At 41.5% G+C, this 22811-nt stretch overlaps 1 protein-coding gene across 6 annotated transcripts in view; it reads right to left on the bottom strand.

Annotated features, from left to right (window-relative positions):
* SEMA5B (semaphorin 5B) overlaps nucleotides 1-22811 on the bottom strand; it is a 271422-nt gene that overhangs the window by 57027 nt on the left and 191584 nt on the right. For all 6 annotated transcript variants that reach the window (XM_042040534.1, XM_042040538.1, XM_042040539.1 and 3 more), the window contains 6 exons: nucleotides 15649-15747; nucleotides 14700-14913; nucleotides 11842-12127; nucleotides 7441-7576; nucleotides 3715-3922; nucleotides 1367-1574 (listed from right to left, as the gene is read on the bottom strand). In XM_042040534.1, the coding sequence (XP_041896468.1) occupies nucleotides 1367-1574; nucleotides 3715-3922; nucleotides 7441-7576; nucleotides 11842-12127; nucleotides 14700-14913; nucleotides 15649-15747 (1151 nt within the window). The remainder of the gene's footprint in view (nucleotides 1-1366; nucleotides 1575-3714; nucleotides 3923-7440; nucleotides 7577-11841; nucleotides 12128-14699; nucleotides 14914-15648; nucleotides 15748-22811) is intronic.

The following is a 22811-nucleotide window of genomic DNA, read 5'->3' as shown; positions in this document are numbered from 1 at the left end:
AAGGAAAGGAAAGGAAAGGAAAGGAAAGGAAAGGAAAGGAAAGGAAAAACTCATTTCTCTTGAAACTGGATCACATATATGTATACACACATAAATATTCTCAGACTGAGACTATACAGGACAGCCTGAAGAGGACAGCTGTTATGTTCGACCTTTTAAAATCTGCTTATAAGGGCTGAGGACACGATGGCATTTTCCAGCTGTGGTTTTCTCTTACCGAACACTTTTGTGTCCATCTGATTGCATAAGCAGCTAAACCTTTAAACATTAAAAACTTCCATGTCAAACTGCAATAATGGCCAAGTTATATTTTCTGAAAGGGATAACTAAGAGGTTCAGTGAAAATAGAGAGCTGCCACTTTATATTTAAACACACATGGATTTAGTGCAAGCTGATAGATAAATTCTACTTGTTGAAAATAAAATTATGGTGACATTTTCTATATCAGTTTTTTTGGCAAGAGAACAGGGACATCTTGCAGTAGGCCATGGAAGAGGGAATCTGTTTAGATGTTGCTAACAAAATCCTTCCCCTTGTCTAGCACAGAGGACATCAGTTTCACACAAAACTCTTACAGAGAAAAGCAAGGCAAAAGCATGAGAGGAGAAGGAAAAGTATTTTCAAGAGATGTAAACAAGTAAATGCCCGCAACACTCAGTGAGATTATTTGAGCATCTGTCTCAAACAGTTGCTATCACACTCTTTCACCTGTTTAAACGGAGAGGCACGATTTGGATGCGAAAACCTTCTACACTTCAGTGTGGAAGACTGCTCTGGAGCCAAGGCAGACAATTAGAAAAAGTCATTTTTCCTACTCCCTTTATAAGGCACAATCAAGCCACAGAATCTATCCAGGTGTAAGAGGTGTCACACATAGTTGAGATGAGCTATTGATTTCCAAAAGCAATAACAAGTTGCCACACAGCCCAGCCCTGCCTCATCATATGTCTTAGAGGTGATCACTCAGATAAACAAGGAAAGGCTGGCTGCAACCCAAATTCAGAAACCTTCAGCCCTACAGCCAATAAGAACCACCAGGAAAACACATGGACTTAATAAAAGCAACACTGAAATATGAAGCTTAAAAAAAAGAAAAGAAAAAATAAGTAAATATTGTAAGCCCTTCCTTGGTAAACATACGATTAATTTCTGAGGAGAACTAATTAACAATTACAAAAAAAAATATTGCTTATCCTCATTGCTCCTGTCATGCACATATCTATCAGGAGATGCACTGCAGCAGTGTTTTTTGTCTCTTACTGATGAAGCAAAAGGCTTCTTAACCAAATCAAACTGGAATATGTTAGCCTGGTGCTTTTCTCTTTAACCTGAAATGGGATATATTAGAGCTGTAAATTTACTTACCCCTCTGTTCTGTACATGGAGCATCTCTCCAAAGGAATTTTTAGCACTCCATTATTTAAACCCACGAAGAGTGACCTGTCGCTGTGTAGGATTTGGAGACTCTTGATTGCTTCCTGTTGTCCATCAGGGAGGATCTGCATTTCCTCTAAATAACAACTCCTCAGACTCCTGTTAGTGGTAGAAAGGGCCTTCAAGATGGTGCCATACTCTAATAGAACAAGAAACAAGGCACAAGTAAATCTTGGAGGCAATGACTTCATTTCATACCTGCCTAAAGAGTGAAACATTAATGTCATCTTTACAGAGCTGGTTTAACCTAGCTCTTGGTCACCTGCTGCCCATGGTAGAGAGCTCTAGCTACATCGTTATAATCCTCAGCAGAAACCACCTGAGAATGCATTTTAATGGGAATTCAGGAGGATGTGAACCATCTGGACAGTGAGTACCTGGCAGCATTTCCCAGTTGGAGCACTAAGGCAGAGGAGTCTGGTCCCGTTACCAGTGAGTTAGAGAGCAAGGTGACCCAGGATAGCAGGAATAATTTCTGGTGCCTTGAGTCTATATTTCTATTGGTTTATGGAGCAGATCAGTATGATTTGATGTCATGACAAATGACAACAAATGCAGCAGCCCTGCTGGAAATCTCTGAGGCCTCCATAATGACTGCATGGGTCACAGACCTAATTGATCCTCTTCCTGGAAGAAGCCAGCTTGACAAGGGGATGTTATGGCATGAGCAGTTCATACACAGAAACATACATGTTTGTGCTCACAGTGCTCTAACCTAAACAATTTAGAGATCTGCTAAGCTGTGGGAGATTAATGCAGGGGGAAAGGGGGCAACCACACCATTTTGCATTGAAACCCCCAAGAGGTCTGTCAGCCCTGATTGTTCCTGAAACTTAATCTTTCTCTTCCAGTAACTTCTGCATTGGTGCCAAAGCTCAGCAATTTATAGTGGTGGGGTTGGCAGCCATGTGAAGTTTCCCTTTCACTTACATGTGGAACAAGACTGAAGCTTGAGCTCAGTTAGTCTCAGGACTGGGTTTGTGTTCAGGGCTGCCTCTGGGCAGGGCTGTCTCTACTGAAGCATTTCACAAGTTCAAACATTTCCAGCAGATCTTACTCTTCAGTCACCACTACCCAGGGCCAGAAGGCAAACACGACTAAGTAGTTAAGGTTATGGCATTGGACTTTTTTACACTAATGATACAAGGCAGGAAGTATTCCAGCTTTCTCTAAGGCTCTGTAGCTTGGACTCCTCACTTTAAATATCAAGATATCATACTGGCAGAACGATGTTGTATTACAATTTAAGTACAATCTTCTCATCATAACCAATGTTCCTGGAGGCTCCCATACTGGGAGTGTTGCTAGAACATATAAATAATAAACCAAGATGATCACTTTTGAAATAAGTGGTGATAAAAGTTAGATAAATTATGACACAGTCCTGAAGGTCCATTCTCCTAAACATGAGAATGAGGCAATGACTCTGCATTCAGATGTGAGATTAAATTAACACTTATGGAAGCAATCCATCTTATTCTAAAGTCAAAGTTTCTGCAATAGAGGATAACAACATTATACCCATGAGGCTGGCCATATGCTCTGATTAATCAAACTATTTAATTTAACCTCTATCATTAGTATGAATAGGGGCTAAGACAACCATTTATAACACTTTGTCCTTTATCTTCACTTATCCAAGATATCTGTGCTTTTCAGAAGAGGCAATGTGTCCTGCTAATTAGAGTATGGAAGTAGAAATCAAGAGACTAAGTCATACACTTAATTCTACCACTGGCTTGCTGTGCTCCCACAAAAAAGCACTTGCCTCAGCTTCCCTACCTGCCTTACACTTCAGTGCATGCCCATTCCCGAAAGCACTGGGAGTCATACACCAGTAGGGATGTGGAAGTGCAAAGAAAGACACAATTAAAACCCTGAGCAAGCCTGGAGTTCATGTATTATTATTGCTTTTTCAGAGATGGGTCTGTCATAGCACTGAGAGGCAACTCACACTTATGAAACCACAGAGCATTCCAGTGACCTCTGCTCTTCCCCACTGTTATGTATTAGCCTGATTAGTTGAAACATGTTTTTATAAGAGGGAGAAAAATGTTATTGGTCTTTTTAAACACAATAGAGATTTACAGTCTGATCACTTGGGACTCTGCCTCAAGTCCTGCATACTGCTTTAATTTACTCTAGCAAACAACTTCCAAGCAGTTTTGTGCCAAAATCATATTGAACGACAACTGTGTAAGGACTTCACAATTGGGCTCCCAGGGCTGCTAGGTCTACAAGCAAGCAGGAGGAACTGTTTGAAGGCCTAATGCTCTTACCTGTTCCAATATACATGACATGGTACAGAGTATCCTTCCCCTGAACAATATCAACCACCAGTTTGGAAAATCGAATGCTGTCCTGAGTCACATACGGATCCACAGTCACTGGCTGCACCACATCATTCATCAGGAACAAGCGCTGTGCATCCTGCAGGACTCTCTCCGTCAGGTTCTCGTTAGGGCTGTCATCGTTCAGTGTCCCACACTAAATACAGAAGATTGAATTTCAGAAAATGCATCTTCTCCCCAGTCCAGCATGGAAACCCATGTCCTACTGATTTCCTGGGGAGGTGAGTCTGTGTGAGGGTCACGGGATCAGGCACACATCCTAGTCATAGATCCTTGCCTAGATTTGGCCTGTAGCCCACTCTTCAAAAACTTTTCTCCTAAGTGGTCCATTGACCAGGAAAGTGGAGTTTCATTCCCTTGTGATACCCTCAACCAGCACAGGAGAAGGGCAAAAGGCTTTAACAAACTATGGAGAAAAAGAAAGAATTAAAACTAGCTGCAGAAATATTTAAAGGCAGCAGTGGAAGGGAAGTTTTTGTGGTGATAAATCCTTGAAGCACTTCAGACAATCTTCAGACTCTGCCTGGCACCTCAGTCTGTACAATGAACAAAACTTGGGAGTTTAAAAACCTAAAAATGGACTGGTTTTGTATCAAAGAACCAAACTTGCTACATTGCTTTTCTTTGAAGTGCTCCCCTCTGGCCAGGCCCCCACAGTTGCATCTGAAGCAACCACAAGCTCCTCCCACCCCATACTCTTCCCTCCTGACAGCAAATGGCAGATCAAGCCACGACCACCCATCCTCCAGCACCAAGGGAGGAACTGAAACAGGACTCAGTTCCCTTATCCAGTGAGAACAGGGGAGAAAAAGAGCTCATCTTGTGTCTTTTAAACAGTGTAAGTCCTACCAGGTGGATAGTGCATTTTAAGGCCTGAGTTTCCATGTTAGATTAATTCCTAGAACTCAATTATTTTCAAAACCAGTCCTAATTTTTTGGTCTGTGTCAATAGCTGGGACTCGATCTCACTCTTCCCCACAATATCTGCATGGAGGGCAGAAAATTTATTACTCCAAAAGGCAGCAGGGTGACTGGGTGTTTATCTTCCCAGGACCATGGGAGACAGTAGTACAACTAAATCTTGCCAAGTCCCATACTCAGTCTACGGACAACTTCCCTACTCACGAAGTAAAACTCACACCTGAGCAATTTCACTAGAAAAAAATCCCACACATTCCTTTTTCTTTATTTTGGGTCCAGGTGTTTGGGCTTTCCTTGAAGAAAAGTCAGAATACTGAGAATTAGGATGCTGATTTACAGTGTACAAATTTCCCATGTGCACACGCTCGCTACGCATCACAGCAACTCTTGGTGGTATTGCTGCCTTTCCCAGGCGCACCACGCAGCCCTTCTCTTACTACGTGCTAAAATGAGTTGTCAGGGATTTAACACACATTCACACAGTAAATATGGATTCCAATGGCTGGGGTACTAAGCCTTACAACATTCTAGAGGCTGTGTGAGCTAGGAGAACACGTTATATAATTCTGACAATCTATGAACATGGTCACTTTTCAATCAATTTAAGCATCTTCCTGAATAGCCAGACTAAGGAAACATCAGTGGGTTTTTGATGTGTCCTCAGGTGGGTTTTAATGCTTTTTTCTATTGCAATGGTCTTTTTTAGTTCATGACTCATCCCACATTCTAAAGAGTTTTTAGATCTCTCTCTTTTGTTGTATCCTATACTCCTGTTTCAAACCACTGTCTTCCTTTGGATGCCTTTCTCCCCATTCACTTTCCTTTCTAGAGCATCACCTAAAAGGAGCCCCAGTGGCAGGAATGTCATTGTTGGTTTTGTTTTCTGTTCTCAGAAAGTCGCAGATAATCCTTTTGGTCTATTGGCAGCTCACGTGCTGACGCAGCATCCCTCTGGTTTGGTTTAATGTTGTTTTGTTCTAATTTCCTGATTATCTGCACTGTCCTGATCCTCTGCATCCTTCAGTATTTCTCCTTCCTCTCTGCAAGAAAAAAAATTCTGGCATGCTTCCCTCATCTTTCTTTGTGAACACTGAGGCAAAAAAATTAATGTTTTTGCAATATCTGCCTCTTCTGTCACTAAATTACCCTTGTCGTCTCCTAAAGGCCCTGCACTGACCTCTTGTTCCTTCTGTACTTGAAAAACATCGTAATCTCTTCTTGCAATCTTCCTTTTGTCTACCACATAGCTCCTTTTCCTTTCTTTATTTTCCTCTGACCCGTTTCTTTCATCTTGCTGCTGCAATCTTTACACTCCACATTTTAACTGATACTTTTCACTCCATGGAAATGCTTTCCAAAGTCCTTTACTATTCCTTTCCAAAGTCCTTTCCAATTCCTTTCCAAAGTCCTTTACTATTCCTTCTGGGTTAGCCCAGCAAGGGACAGAAAGTCTTTGATTCTCAGTTTGCCTTAATATTCCCTTTAAACTCAAAAAAACCCCCAAGAACATCATCAACAACGACAACAAAAACCTGGCTATATTTGGCATGGCTGGACCTTCAGCAAGGCTTTGTTTCTTGGTTTTGAGTGCACCAAGCTGAGAGGGTGATCAAGAGGCCAAGCCTATCCCACCTTGTATGGGCAGGAGCCCTCAGTCAGGTGCCAAGAGGGAATTCAAGAGGAGAAATCAGGCTCCTCAGCAGCAAGACAAGGCTGGCTCTGCCTGCAGCAGAGACGTGCCTCCCATCTGCTCTTGCTTGATCTCAGGCGATTGTAGAGTTCTGTTTGGAAGGTCCCTGACATCACCAGTTTGAAGGCAGATGGCACTTGCAAGCAGCCTCAGCACATTTGCCATAATAAAGGAGAGCCAGATTCAGACAATTAGGCTGAAAGGATGTGCCATGGGGACACAAGGACATGAAGACAAGTCCATCCTCCCTAGAATTCCCCAAGTGGGAAGCGGCTGAGCTGTAAAATGGGCTCATGCTTCAGAAGACTGAGGTTTGCCAGGGCTGTCACACACATACTCTGCACCACACTGACTGGATCTGGTGATAAAGCAACTGAAGTTGTTTTATAATTTTCAAAATTGCTTTAACTGATAATCCTGGAAAGTTGCTCATTCATAAACTCAAAGATTTTTAAAAGGAGAAGGAACCCCTGTGACAATCCTCATGTCTCCCCTTCCATCAGTTACTGTGGCAACAGGTCCATGGCTTCTGGCTGAGCTACCATGTGTTAGAAAGTCATCCATCTTCCACTGAAGCACTGGTAGCCTTAGGGGCCCTATCAAGTGATGGAAAATTCATCACTTCCTTACAGAGTCACAGTGGTTAATTACCTTTCTTGTTTAAAAAATATAGGTTGTCTCCATTCTAGTCTGACTTTGTCCAGCTTCAGCTTTCAGTCCTTCACAGTTTTAGTAGGGACATGTCTTAAGTCCTCTTGTGAGAATCACATCCTCAGAGTACACGTGCCAGTGATAAGTGCAACAGATTTAAATTATTCATCATTATAAAAAACCAGAACATTCTTATTATTCCTTAAACCATTCAATTTTTGCCATGAATTCTGTGGCAAGGAGTTCCACAGACTAAAACACTCATAAATGTGGAGAAATACAATTTATCTGTACCATGGGTCCACCTGGAGAAATGAGCCCCACACAAATCAACCCACTGAAGTGACAGAATGTAAAAGGGACTGCAGTAAACTGAAGGGCAACAGCAGTACCTGGAAATTCGGGATGGGGTTTAATGTTGGCAGCCAGGCTGATCTTGGGTTTTCTTGGTAACGGAAAGGGCCATTAAATGCCTGAGTAATGGCACTCAGATTGAAGGCACACACTGCTGAGGCAGCTATGCTGTTTCTGGAAAAGGGGAGGGTAAAAGAAATCAATTTAATCATTAGAACATTGACATTTTCATCATAACAGACATCAAACTCCACTCAAATAATATACATGTAAATTGCTAGGTAGATGTACAGTGATACCAATCTCACTGGGAGTATTAATAAATAAATAAATAAACTGTAAAATGCAGATGACTTGCATGACAATTTTGAGAATGAATTTTAAGTTTGGTTTTAAAATGTCAGAGATTTAAGGGCCATGGAAGCAGTTCTGACAAGAAAGGTGAATACAGTTTAATTTGCATGGATTATTTGAGTCTGGTTTTATTTTTATTTTTTTAACAACCGGTCTACCTTTATTGATTACAAACAACCTAATTTTTAATCTCTTGGTGTTTCTCAAGGTGAAATTCTGTTTCTGCAGGTTCCTGAAATCTTCAGCTATAAAATATATCACCTAATATTTTATATATATATACATGCAGTGGAAGGGAAAAGGTGACAGTGACAAACCAGCTGGTTCTGACAGCAGCTCAGCATGCAAAAGGTCTTGCTAATTCATGGAAACCTCTGTTTTCAATGACCACAGTTCACTTCTGTGTGTTCCCAGCTGGGAACAGGACCTGTCTGGGGCAGACTGTTCACCATCTACACTCAGCCAGGGGAGGCACAACGAGGGAGATGCTGCTGTATGAAGGACTCTTCGGAAAGGAATTTGTTCTAGGGATGCTCTGCTGCCCAGTCAGACTGCACACAGATCAGCTGGCCTTTGCTGTTCCTTTTCAGTCCTGAAGGACCCATTTCTGCAGGATCCTGAGCAAGCTCATCTCCTCCTGTCCTGCCTCAAGAGGGTTGGAGGGCACTTCCTAGATGGTGACCTCAACAAAACTGACCCAGGGGGACACTGATAAGTGATGATCTGGAATTCAAACCTGCTCCCAGTTCTCCCCTCTTTTTTTTTATTTTTATTTTTTGTTTTTTTAGGAAAACTACAAGGTTTAGATAAAAAGATACCAAAATAAAACTAAAAATAGGGGCAGCATGAGAGACTGATTTGTCACGGTGCCTTTTAAATAACCCAAGCCCTGCTGTATGTATCTTTCTGCTAATTAAAGCAATTTGAATTCCCTGAAAAGAACACTTTTTTTTTTAACTAAACCAATAATTACACTCTCTTGCACACACAAAAAAAGCCTTTCTTCACCCTTCCAGGCTGGAAAGCAGAATAACAGATTCTTTCACAGCATATTTCTTCCTAGCAATACAACATCAGGAAGAACTTCCTGCTTTGCCTTCCCATTCTCTGCTCCCTCCTGCCCCTTCCATCCCCAGAATGATGGAGTAGTTCACTTTGAACATGTCAAAGCAACACCAGGCAAACCTTTCTCCACTTTTGTCTGAACACTGCTGACGCAGTGCATGCTCACAGACAGCAGCTCTTAAGACAAATCTAATGATGGATGACAAGTAAATGCCTTGAGGCGCACACAGGAAAAAAAAGACAATGAGGAAGAAAATGAAAAAGGAAAAGAAAGAATAAAATTCCACTAGTCTAATGAAAATACTTAGAAAAAAAAAAAAAAAGGATATTTTTAGGACCCTGCTAAGGACTTCATAGTTCAGCCTTTTCTCTTTGCTGGAAAGGAGAAAGGAAAGAGGTTTTCCATTAAATCTGTGGACCATTTTTCTTTCCATCTGTGGCCTGGCATATTTCCCATCCCTCCTTATGAAAAGTTTGATCCCAGTCTCAAGTCAGTGACATCAACTGGTACAGCTGGCCCCTCTGTTTTGGTGTGAAGTGCAACTTCCTTTATCCCCACCTCCTATCTCCTGTGACTAACTAGCTGGTATAAAGAATGGGTTAAGTTCAAAGAAGTTCTAATACTGTCTCTATTAACTCCCAGAAAAAATTTAATAAAAACATCTTAAATATTTCATCAGCAGCTTCCCCTAAAAGCTCTCTTTCCCACTGATTCAGCTGGGTATAACATAACATGAAGCAATAAATCTGTACGTGGGTGTTACCACAACCACGAATTCCCCTTTGTTATAAGATGACCCTAAATTCATTAAACATGAACCTTCCAAAGTAAAAAATACCTGTAAATAACAACAACAAAAAAATCATAGCTTTGTGTTGCATTGGCATTTTATCACAAAGAATCTCAGACTGGTGCATAAATTAACCCTCTTTGGTATGCAGAGCTCATGCACCATGATATAAGTCCCAGTGAAAGTTAAAAGAGTAATTACCATTATTTCTCCAGTCGGATGACAAATTGGAACATTTTCTCTTTGAACTTTTAAAAGAACACCATGTTGTAGACCCAAAATGCTATTTGATCTAACTTCAGCTATTATCAATTACTAATTTCTTCAATTACACAAGCATTGCATATTATATTGTCTTCAGAAGATACAAGAGAGATCCTACATCCCTGATGTACAAAGAATGACTCAAGTGTACCCACAGGAGACAGGTAACACTTATCGTAACACTTATCACATCTCATGCTAAACTTGGGAGATGGACACAGCAGAAGAGAACTGCTCCAGCCAGAGCTAGTCTATGCCTCCCCCATGTCCAAAAACATCCCCAATTTGATAAATAAAATACAGTTATTAATAATTTTCTCATTTCCAGCTTCCATTCTTGGCTGGATGAATGGACAAATAGATAGACAAAACATTATCACTATGGGCACAGAAGTCCTCTCCAACTGCAAAAAAAGAAGAAAACAAAGGTCAGCTCAAGTGCCCAAAGCAGCAGCCAGATTTCCTTTTAATGTTCAGGAAGTTTGGCTAATATCTTCTAAATGTTTTTAGAGAATGACTCATGTGCCTTTCAGTCTGAGGACAGATCTTCCCCAAGTCCACAGTCAAGATGCAGTGCTCAATCATGTTTATTTTTTCTAGTTGCTTCTCTGCTGGCTCACTTTTGACTGACATTGGCAATGGTGGAAGAGAAACAAAACGCAGAAGATGGATGAGGGTGGCCAAACACTTACCTATTTCTTGGAATTTACAGAGGGGGAAGAACATTCAGGATCTGTTGACTCACAGTGAGGCTCCCAAGAGCGCTTTAGCTCAAGAAGTTGGGGTTGATGCTTTGTGAGTTCAAGGGCTGAAATTCAAGCCCTGTCACACCAGCAGGTAACACATCAAAACAGGAGGGTTTGTACTTCAGCAGGGCTTCACTGCTTTGGTTTTCTGTGGGCTCCCTGGGAACAGCCCCTTATTCATATTGGACAGTACAGCACTGCACACAAAAACCCCCAAGAAGTTGGCTGCCCAGCATGAGGAAGGCACTTGGAGCATTTGCCATATGGAGTAACTACTCGGATTTTCATTCTCCTGTTTACACGTCAGGCTAACACCCCCCTGGAGAACATGTATTATTGAAACTCAATACCATGCAGACTGGTTATAGCTTGAAACTTATCATCCTAGCCTTAGGCATCAGAGAAGAAGTTATTTGAGTTTTCCTGACTTAAAAATATACATTATGAGTTTTTCAATATATTTTTTAATTAACTCCTCTTCTCCTTTCTGCTTTCACAGCTACACTAAATCATTCCAATTACAAGTTTTTCAATATCAAGCCAAGAAGAGGTGATTATGAAGTATCAGAAATCATACCTTCCCCTCAGAGCTCCAAGGCTGCTTTTGATTTGTGGACCTCAAACAGTCTGTGGCAGAGTAAAGCCCCCCGCCTTGGAAATGCTAAATGCCTTGTGGTCCTCATGACCTTGCTATTATAGTGTTGTTCAACTGAAATAGATGTTGATTTCAATCTAGTCTGTTGTGATCCCATCTTCCTCATTCTTCTCTTTCCAGCCCTTCTCTCCCAAGCGTGAGCACCTGTCCATCTCATGGGCCAGCTCCAGTGTTCACACAATTGTGTCAGATTGTCCAGGCAATTAGCCTGGCTGGAAATTAATGTTTCTTTTGGGTCATTTTTAGATCGTCTCTCCAAACTATACAAGTTGCACTGTCCCTACAAAAAGTCTGAAGTCTGTCACTGCCCAGGTTTGTATCAAATTAAGTTACCCTAAAACTGAACAGTCAGCTTTTACAAACTCCAGCAATCTGTGAACCATGGATTAAAAACACTGTCCTAGAGGCTATGTTGTCATGATGGATAACACAGACCTATCTATTCTTTCACATTAACCAAACGATCTCTCTAAAATGATTGCTCAGACTGCTTAAGAAATCAATACATTGTCAGTCTCAGGCTGCTGGGGGTAGAGGAAGGGCAGTAAAGCCAGTGCAACTTACACGTTGGTAGTGAAGACACCATAGATCAGATCTTGCTCGGGAAGGTAGAAGGTGCTTTGCAATTCATTGTAATAGAAAGGGATTTCTCCAGCACGGGAGCAGTTCAGTCTGGCCTTCATGAAAGTTGTCCATGTGTCCTCCAGCAAAAATCTCCCTCCAATATCATTTTTGCAAACCCTTGCCACACGAGAATACACTGTTTTCCCACAGTCATGTTCCACCGCGTTCTCACGGAAGAAGAAGTAGGTGAACAAGCCGATGTCATAGGCAGCAATAAAGTTAGGCTCTGAAAAACAAACATTTGAAGAGATTTATATAGGTTAGAAATCAATCCATGCTCACTGACTCGCTCAGTGCATTGCGCTGCCAGCTCCATTTAATGCAGCCTGTCAAAGCTGGGACCACAGGGAGTTTGGAGTCAGCAGAGGACATAAAAACAGTAGATGGGAATAATGATATATGAGGATATAGCTCTAGTACCTTTTTTCAGATCTTGGAAAGGCCCCATTTTTCCCCCACTTCATTGGCAAAGCTGCTACTGATTTCAGTGAAAGCAGAGTTCAACACTTTGCATATGCAGGACTTTCTCTGTACCTATACTCATTTTACAAGATAAAGCCTTCCCACTGGGCTGCTTCACCTATTCACTTCTGAAGTGGACCTTATGATGTGTTAAATATGCTGCGTGCATCCGCCTGATTCCCCACACAGCTGCGCTGAAACATTCAAGCTACTCTCCCAGCACTGTCACATCTGGCTTTTATCATGAAACCTTTCCAGTTTCTAGGCACAAAAGATTATCTTATGTCCATAAAACAAAACCATGCCAGAGACTGACACTAGTGAAACACGCTCTCCTTAATGCTTTTTCTCCTAGAATTTTTGTTATTATTTTCACAAGAGTTGAAATGAACCTGAAATTTAGTAGGTTTAGCAGTAAATATTTTAACTGGGTATATAACAAAGCTTTAAAGTGTGTAGTCTTTTATCCTAGAAGTTTCTTTGGTAAAGATTGGCCAATGAATAATATTTGACCAAACAAACAAACAAACAAAAACCCTTCCCCAAACCTGTTGGTTTTATAGGGTGTTTTAAAATGTTCATTTCTGAGTAGTGCTCAAAGGAAGAAGAAAAAAGAGAAGTACAGAATTCCTTTAAAGCTGCAGCCCAGGAGGGAAAGAAGAACAGAGAAAGGCAGGCCACTGATGCTGCAAGCCGAGTTTGGGAGGCAGATGATGGTATGGAGGGAAGGACATTGCAAATCATCTCCTGTCAAACTTTCTCTTTCAAACTAACCATGAACCTTAAAGGGACCATTGTGATCCCCAGTCTGACCTTCTGTCTAACACAAATCAGAGAATTTCACCCTGTAATTCCACAATCAGATCCTCTAACTAACAGGTGAGTTAGACCCCATCTTTCGAAGGCGATATGATCTTACTGGACAATGTCACATGGCTTTACAGCCATCACTTTCCTCAATGACTTGTTCAAATGACTGAAGACTGACCCAGCTGCCACCTGCACTTCTTTTCCCATTTGGTATTATCTGGTTTCAGCTTCCAATCACAGGTTCTTGTCATGACTTGTCTGCTGGATTAAAGAACTTTATCCTTTCCAAAATCTTCTCTTGATGTAAGTACTTCCATATCGTGAACAAAACACCTTTTATCTCTTTTTCAGAAAGATAAATAAATCGAGCTCCTTAAGTCTCTCACTGTGAGGCAGGCTTTCCAAGTTTCAAATCACTGCATGGCTTTTCTCTGAATCACCTTCAGGTTTTCTGTTTCTTGTTGAAAAGTGTCCAGAACAGGATGAAATTACTCCGATGTCACCAATGCTGCACAAGGTTATAAATCCAAGAGTCACATTAGTTTTTCCAGTCACATATGAGAACTTCAGTTACTGATTGTCTTCCTTAAACTCCCCTGTTCCAATGTGGCTTCCTTCTGAATCTTGCATTCATGCACAAACAAGAGGAACATATTTCCAATGAGTGTATATGGGCTACGATGCTTAGTCCTAATTCTCAGTCCTTCTGGAAGACATCCTTTTCCTTAAACTCCAGGTCTCCATACTGACTTCAGTATGCCTGTAGAAGCCTAATTCAGTCTTACTAAGCTCCAGAGAGTGCACAGTCCCACTGCTCTTATCTTTAATTGAAATGTCCTGAAATCTAATAGAAAGATTTCAAATATCTGATCAATTTACCTGGGTAAAAGGAGATGGGGGGAATACTGGGGTATCCATCACTACAGTCTGCTCAGACAAGAAGTGCTTTGCCCCAGTCAGAAGGTGTGGACTCAGTGCAGGGATTACTGGTTGAAATTCTAGAGCTTGCTTGATGCAGGGTATTATCATACTGGTGTAAGAGCTGCTTTTAATAACTATAAATCCACATCACCATGGATTCACATGGAACATAATGTGCTGTGAAATTTCTCATTTTTGGCGTGATCTTGCACTGAAACCAGGCATCTTCAGCTGAGTCAGTGGAAGTAAAGAGTGCCTATCACTCTGCAGAACTGGGTCAACAATATGATGCTTTAAGTTGGTTTTGATCTTCAAATCTTTGAGTGGTTTTCTTGTTAAAATGATGTATTTGGTCATCTCACAAGACAGAGACCCATATATATGTTAAGTAGCCTCTAAGACCCACTTTCTACATTCTAAATCAACTTCTCTGAAATACTTCCAGGCTCTTTTTAAATGTCTTCTAAGCTGCATTGATTATTGCTCCGGAAGCCTTTCCCCATCATAACTCTGGATCTCAATATGAAAAGAGAGAGAAAGATTTACAAGCCTGTCAAGCTGACTTTAATATATCTCTTGCTCAGATGTGACCCACATGACTTTACCATTGAGCCATTTGGAGTTGTATTGTGCTGTCCTAAGTGGGGGAACATTTCCAAGGCTGCGGTAAATAGCAGGATCCCGTCCAGAAAAATCAATCACAGTTGCAGCATAGAGTTCTCCTCGTGATGTAATCACAGCTGTCGAGTTATGCCGAGGGTCGTATGGGCACCGAGCCACTCCATTAATTCTGTCAATGATTTTGCTGAGATTTCCTACCTGTATTTAAAAGGAGAGAGAAGAAAATTTAAAGAGCATCTGACTTTCTTACTGGTATAGAGAATTTTGTTTGCCCATGAGGACCTACTAGCAAATCCCTGATTTTTAAAAATCAGGTAGCTATGAGAAGGTAATCTTAGTGATGACTGAAAATTGATCTTTACATCCATCGTTTGCCAATGTATGAAGTTGTGTCTGAGCCTCACTGATCCTACTGCTTTGTACAAAGGGTAATTCCCCAGCCAGTAAAGCCCAAACCCACTTGGTGTAATCAGGTGCTCCTGGCGCAGGCACAGGTTTTCAATCTTCCGTAGACACCTCCTAAATACATACTGGCCTTAAAAAAACATACAAGTAAACATTTCTCTGGACCTACTCCTGCCTCCCTTGAATCCAAAGGGAGTTTTGCCATTTATTTTAAAGAAACTTTAAGGTATTCAGCTCAGTAGGTACTCACAGCTAAGCTTGTCTACATTCCCCATTTTCAGCGCCATACCCAAGATTTACACGAGCAGCACTTTGTCCAGACCCAACTCACCCATAACATGAACTTTTTGCTCCCCAACTGCAGATGCACTCATTGCCCCACAGTAGCCCAAAGAAGAAAACCAAAATAATTTCAGTCAGCTACATTTAGAACACATTTTGTGCACCCATGATAGCCTGCCAAATGACTGGCCTTCCCCAGAGCATGCATCCAACCCTCTCCATCACTGTAACAGAGCTAAAACAGACCTGTCGACTGGAACACACAGGTGAAAAGGCATTGGTACCACAGGTAAAGACCTTCTTGCCATAAACAATCAGCACTCGAACATAGTTCTGGCACTCTTCCTATAGGGACACGAGACAGAGACAAAGGACATTTGAAAATTTTATTACATTTTAAAAATACCTGTATTGCAGCAGGAATACACCTTCCTTGACTCTAACTTGGGCTGAGGTTTGTTGCCTCAAGCAGTGCACAGCTGTAGGGAGCCAGCAGTCTAAGTGAGCAAGCCCAATTTGCTGGTTATTTCTCTAACCATAGCCCTGCACAGTCCTGGGGTAGGATGTTATCCATCGGGTTGATTCTGTCATAGCTACAAGTGCCTCTTTCTGTGCTCTGCTTAGATTGGAGGAGAGATTCTCCCTCTTTCCATGATGATACTTCTGACCTATTTTCCCAGTAATGCTGCAGCTTTGAAAACATTACCCAGACACAAATTCCAGTGAAGGATAGCAGGTCTGTCTGCACTATAATTCAAACCAGTGCCAGCAGGAAAACAGCAGGAACTTCTCTTTAATAGACCAGGCTGGTCAGGAGAACCTCGTGCTTGAACAAGCTGTTACTTCCTGCCTCCCAGAGGATTGTGTGCTCAGGATTTTCCATGGTAGAAGGAGTTTCTCTTTCAGGCCAAGCCAGTGAGAAATAGCAGATTCCCGATCTCAATTGCTTGACCATTTGCTGGTACCTATAAGCAACTCCCTCCACATGGCAGTCCCCAAAGGTGTGGGGATCCTGCTGTCCCACGCTGTGCTGGGGTGGCAGCACAAGGCTGCAGTTGCCTTTTTTTCAGAAAATCGCCTTCTGTTGTTAGAGCAAACCATGGTCTCTCTTTCTCCCCAGTGCCTCATATCCAGAGACCTGTGGAGTGCAGATCAGGCTAATTGAGCATCCCCTGGAGTTAAGCAGCGGAGGAGGAAGAGGCCACATAAGGCAGGAACTTTCTAACAATACACACAGGAAAAGGGAGGTGAGAGACTAGTGTGCAATTCCCAGAGGCAGTGCAAGAGGCTCCAGAACCACCTGCCCCAAGGATCACCCGAAGAGCCCCAATGAGCCATGTGCACCAGCCTGCCTGGCCTGGGCCACCTCAGAGGAGAGGATATGAGCAATGACTGGCACCCACTGGGCTCCAGGGGAAGAAAGTCTATTGTGTTATACCAGAAACAGAAAAGGAAACTTGTTAGAAAATAGCAACCTCATCTGGGTTACCCTGGCTGCTTTGCTTTCTTCCCTCCAATAGATCATCATTTGCCACTAAGTTGAGCCTACAGCTGCAAACACCACTTCTCCCTCCTGTGAGCAGCAATCATTCTGCAAGCTCCCATCTCACAGCACTCCACGCTGTTGATCATTTCCCTGAAGACTTCATTTGCAAGACTCAGCAGTGTAAAAACACCCCCTATCATCTGGAAAGGAAGGGGCTTGCTTAGCTGGATTGCACACTACCTTATTTCATTTGCTGTACAGAAAGGATTCAACGTAGAAACCTGCCAGTGTTAGCAACAGATGGCAACTGCATGGGCATGATATGTGATCCTTGCTTCTGAATGGCACAGAGCCAGCCCAGGAGCACTTGCCCAGCCTGGAGAGGCTACAGAGTGCCACAGAGCAGGTGCTGCTAGTCTTGAGGGGCAGCAGGAATCAGATACCCAATTCTGATTCCTGCTGCCCAAAAACTGAGAGCTTAGATTCATAGCTGGGTCAACTCTTCATTTCAGAAGCAGATCAGTCATCGTGATGGTGCATCAGTCTATCAAACAGGACTTTGAGAAGCACTGTGCCACCTTCTGTGTGTTGAGAATAGTGGTCTCACTGCTTCCCTTAACAAGACAAAGGGCTTGCCAGCCTCTCTGCCCTCTCCTGCCATTGCTGCATGGTGCTGGGAGTTCTGTCAGCTCCTCCCTGCCTAGAGATGTCTGCATTTCATGACTGGGTAAGGTAATTCCCCTTTCTGTAGAGTACAGTTATTCAATCCCACATAATTTTAGGACCACTATATATTTGACTGCAAAGTACTAAAATTTCTCAAGCGAATGCTGTTAAAAAAAAGTATTAGGTCGTCTCCCAACAGAGTTTTGTTTTCAGAATATGATTGATTTGCCATCTAACCTAGAATGCCATTCTGTACTCAAATTTCACACAGTAAGAGAGTACCCATCTGCTCCCCCTCCACTGCCACCATTCTCTTTGTGCAAGGTCTGAGCACAGCTTCTGTCCTAAACCAGCTAAGACTAGTTATATTGTTGTATATTTTCCTGCTAATACAAAGTAATCCTAACTAAAGCCTTGTCCAGCCAAAATCTAAAATCCTAATTTGGAGAATTCCCTTTATTTGCACAGAACTGTATTACAGATTAACAAACATCAATTTCTGTAAAAATCTTCCCAGCTGAGAAGATAGCACACAAAAAGAATTTCTCTGGAAGGTCATTGCTGCAGTCTACTGGCAGTGATGGATCTGTTGCATACTTTTACTCCATTTTTACTGTTTAAAAACAATGCTGTTTGGTGTGGGCCATGTCCACCTGTAGTTGTTCCTGTGAATTAACTGAGCAGGCATTTCCCCCAGACCTGCCCCACTGATGATGGTAGCAGCACTCCATGTTCCTGGAGGAAGAGCAATGATAATATGCTCATTTCAAGCACTGGTCTCAAAGCAATTTATACACTTAAAGCAATGTTCTGAAACAGATGTACATTGTCTGCCCTGCTCTCTCAGCTGGGTGAATCAAAACAATGCAGGTGCTAAACTCTCTGTGGTGACACACTGAGTTAGAGGACAGACACAAAGGTCTCACTACCAGACCACATCTCTCCAACCTGCCTGGCCCAAAGCGGAATACAGTGCTCATCTCATGTTTCTTATTGCTGTACCTGTCACATCTATCTATGAAGCCTCCAACAAAAGCAAAGAAGAAACAAAACCACTTAAATGCTCCAGTTTGCAGGATTTTTCTCAAGACGGTGTCTGGGAGATTTAATTAGATCCTCTTTCTACCCCATTCTCAAAATAAACAGCAAGGAACAGCCTCCTCTCTGTGTTCTTTAAACCAGCCTGGATCTGCTTTGAAAAGTTATTCAATACAGTGCTCTCTGCAACAAGTCATAGCTGAGGCAACTGGTTAGTAAAATGATCTCACAAACCCCTACAGAAAATAGGAGCTATTTAATGTAGTTTCTTCCATGTGGCTGGAAAACTCTGCACACAGGAAGCAAAATTCAGAAGGGCTTTAATATAAGCAGAAAATTTGGCAAGTTTGAACCCACCTCTGTCCAGACAAGACAATATTTGGATCCTGCTCTCACATTATGGAGCAGACAGTTAAATCTGTGTATGATCAGTCTGCAAATCTCATCACCAGAAGATATTACTGGGATCAAGAGATTAAGGTTTTAAATAAAGGGGGAAGACTGCATATTTATATGGTTAATAAGAATAACTCAGTTATGTTAGTTAGGATTATTATTAAATATATGGCAGAGCTGATAAAAACCTGTGCCTCACTGCCAGAGAATTAAGCATATTTCTGATTTTCCTATGAATTGCATGTTATGTACTTTGAGGTGCTTGCTCCTTCCTTGGAATTACCTGGTATTGGTCCCTTTATTGAGATAGGGCCATAAATTTAGAAGGTATCACTTTTCTCTAGTCTAATGATCCTTGTTTACCTAGGAAGGAAGAGGACATGACTTCTAATGCTCAACACTACAGGCCACAGGATCTCACAGTCAGAACAAACTGCACTGAAGCCCCTTCCTGCCACCAGTTTAAGCCTATTCTTGTTTGTTTTTTGGTCACATTTAGAGTTACTGTTCACCCACTGGCTGTGAATGCTGTTGACAGGACCAGGTCTCCTTTGAGCTCACAGAGATGTCAAGTTGCTTTGAGAGCACAATTCAAACCTGAGAAACAAGAGTGGTGTCCTGTTACTGCCTTCATTCATGTGGACAGATCAGCAAATGGAGGGGCTGACCTCCTGCAGCTTCCATTTGAGGTAAAATTTAAAAAGTCTCAGGTTTCTGCAAATAAGCCAGCTGTAGATGCCTCTTAGTTGTTTATTCTGTCATCTCTTAACACCATAGTTCTAAAATGTTATAAACCCTTAATCTCATTGTACGGATGCATTTTTCTTTGAAAGCATAGCTATATATAGACACTACTTTAATGGCTTTCTAGCTTAAATAAACTACCCAAGCCCTGTTGTCAGAGATCTCCTTTTTAATTATTTTTTTTACGCTAACACTATTTCATCACATACTGATATATTTTACAGTTATACCCTGTATGAGAAAAATAGCTGTTGCAGACAGTCTGACAGTCTGGAGTACAACCTGGAGTTCAGAGAATCAACCAGCAGAACTCCAAGTTACCCCTTCGGTGACATTTTAGAGTACAGCAAACATTTAGTGCATCTGCTGCAGTTTATCCCAATTTATTAAAAAACAATCAAGACCTAACTTGTTCTTGAGCACTGCTATTGATACACTCTCAGATATCTGTATTTATTTTTTTGGACAAGCAATTCTGTTACTCAGTTTAAGCCAAGGCCCCAACCAAACTACCCTTCTCCTCTGAGTGCAACAGATAGCAAAGAGAATTGCTAATGATTTTTCCAGCCAAATGTTCTTTAATAGACTTCTAATCAAATTTATTTGGGGGCTGATTCTGCATTGACAGCTTAGCAGAAGTAATAGGAATGTAGGTTCAGGTCTCTAGGAGCAGGTACAAAGGGGATAAAAATAGTTGATGGCCTCCCAGTTATTTCTGTTTCCCTGGAGATTTTTATGGTGCCTCTCCTACCTGGATGCCTATAATTCTTAAGTGGTGTGGAGTTTCCCAGTTCCACCAGATAAGCAGATAAGCATCCTCTGTGTGGCACAGAGCCACTGGAAGGCCTGAAATAGCTGATTCGTCCATTAGCTCAGCAATTTCTATGCACCAATCCCATTCCACTGGAATTGTAGCCTTGGGCTAGGACTTCCCTGTAACCTTGTGCATCCACAGCAACATGACACCTTAAAAAAAAAGGTTAGAAGCTATACAGGCAATGCAGGGGGACAGCCCAGCTGGATGCCTATCAGATATTTCTCTCACTTCTGTCTTGCTCAGGAAGTGTTATTAGTGCATCATCTTCCTCCTGGCTACACAAAGCTCTTAGGGCAGAACATAAGAGCTGCCATTTTCACAAATGGTTTCTTTACACAGTTTAAAATGATGGTGTGCTGCTTTTGGAAAGTTAACAAATAATTCGGTGCTTAGACAAAAGAAAGACCAAAGTTCTAATGTTTAAAAAGCCACAATTTTCCATGTCAGACAAAATTCCTTAGATGTGGTGGATGGGGAATGTTATGCAGAGACAAACCAATTACAAACTAGGAGCTGAGCAACTCCTAATGAAATTAAATACATCTCTTACCCTTCTGCTCTATCCATCATTCATTTTATCATCACCTCTGGATGATTTCATTTGGAAGAAACAAAGAAAGGCAACATAACACTGACTTTGTTCTCTTCACTGTCTCTCCATAATGTGGATGTTTTCCAGGGGACAGTTTAAAGATATTGGTCATGCTACGCTCTATAAATGCTGCAAAAATAAGAATGATTACTTGTGGAAGCCAGCATGGCTCTCCAGAGACATGGAAAGCAAAGCATGTATGCTTCTTTGAGGAAACCACAAGTTTTAGTTGATAAAAATAACATCAATAAAAGAGACTTTTTTGAGGTGTTTGTTTTAATACTGCATGATTTATTGCAGAGAGTTAATTTTAAAATCCGGTTCAGGAACTTATACATTAAGTGATTAAAATCTGATAAATGACTGTGATGAAAAAAATCCTTGAAATGAAATCACTCACAAACATGCAGTTCTAGTGCAGCCGCAGCTGGGGTGGTACCAGCCCAGTATCAACATTTTTCTTAACAAACATTTACCCCAGAGATGGCAAAAGTAGCAACTATCAATGAGGCCAGTGCCTCACTGTGTATATATAGTCATATGTGCCAGGATGGTCGGTGAGCTGGACCCAACAAATAAAATACATTTTTTAATGATATTATGCATCAAAGAAAGAGGAACAAAAGGGCTTTATGTATAAGCATGGAGATTACATCCCAAGAGTAGTAACTATGAAAAGGATTTAGTGGTCACAGTGGCCAGGCAATTCTGCATGATCTCCTGCGGCAGAGGAGCTTACAAAACCACCATGTATATGAACTGAGGAGGGTGAAAGGCTGTTTTAATCACACTCAGGCATTAGAGAGATTGACAAGGGAATACAAGTGAAAAATTGGAGTGTGCAGAAAACAGACAAAAAGTATTCAAGGGCAGTAGAAAAATGACTTAGAGAAAGAGGCTTGTAGAACTCATCTTTTTACTTTATCAAAAAGCCTAAGTGCTGCATTGACAAGAGCACATAAGTGCCTCTGTAAACAATAAATATTCGTAACTAAAGGGCTCTTTAATCTACCAGACAAGGGCAGAATGAAACCCAGCCACTTAAAAACTGAAGCCAGATCCAAATCAAAATTAAAATACATGTTAACAGGAAAGGTGATCTGCCATTAGAACAAGCCAGCAAAGCACAGGCAGTACATTTGCTTCAGGGCTTCAGAGCAAAACTTTCCATCTTTTTTAAAAAAGTACAGCAGACAAGTTCAGGTACTGAGCTCCATTTAGGAATAAGCAGGTGAAATTTATGGCCAGAGGTGTCGGAAAAAATGGTGCCTTCTAACCTTGTATCTGAGATTTTTCATCTGCCTTTTCTCTAGACACTAGGTACTCAAATGTGAAGTAACTACTATACCATAATAATTACACTTCTGTGATATGCATTTTTGGCTTTTATTCTTGTGGTTTTTATTTTTCATAGGGTACAGCTCTGTGCATTTTAGGAAGAGAGTTCCTAAGCAGCAGGAAGAATCTTATTTAGATACTCACCAGGCACAATAAAAAAGGCATTTTAATACATGAGGCAGTTTTGAAAGCTTCACCTAAACTACATACATTATTAAATGGGCAAGGAAACTGTGCCAGTCATATAACTTAGGCAAACTATACTGTGAATTAATGTAAGAGCCAAAGGTTCTCCTTATTTCTAGCCTCTATCACCACATATATAAGTGCTT

This window comes from Corvus kubaryi, unplaced genomic scaffold, assembly GCF_017639235.1.
Source record: "Corvus kubaryi isolate FWS band 111438036 unplaced genomic scaffold, C.kubaryi_AGA036_p1.0 37396, whole genome shotgun sequence".
Taxonomy (NCBI): domain Eukaryota; kingdom Metazoa; phylum Chordata; class Aves; order Passeriformes; family Corvidae; genus Corvus; species Corvus kubaryi.
This window is presented reverse-complemented; position numbering and strand designations above follow the sequence as displayed.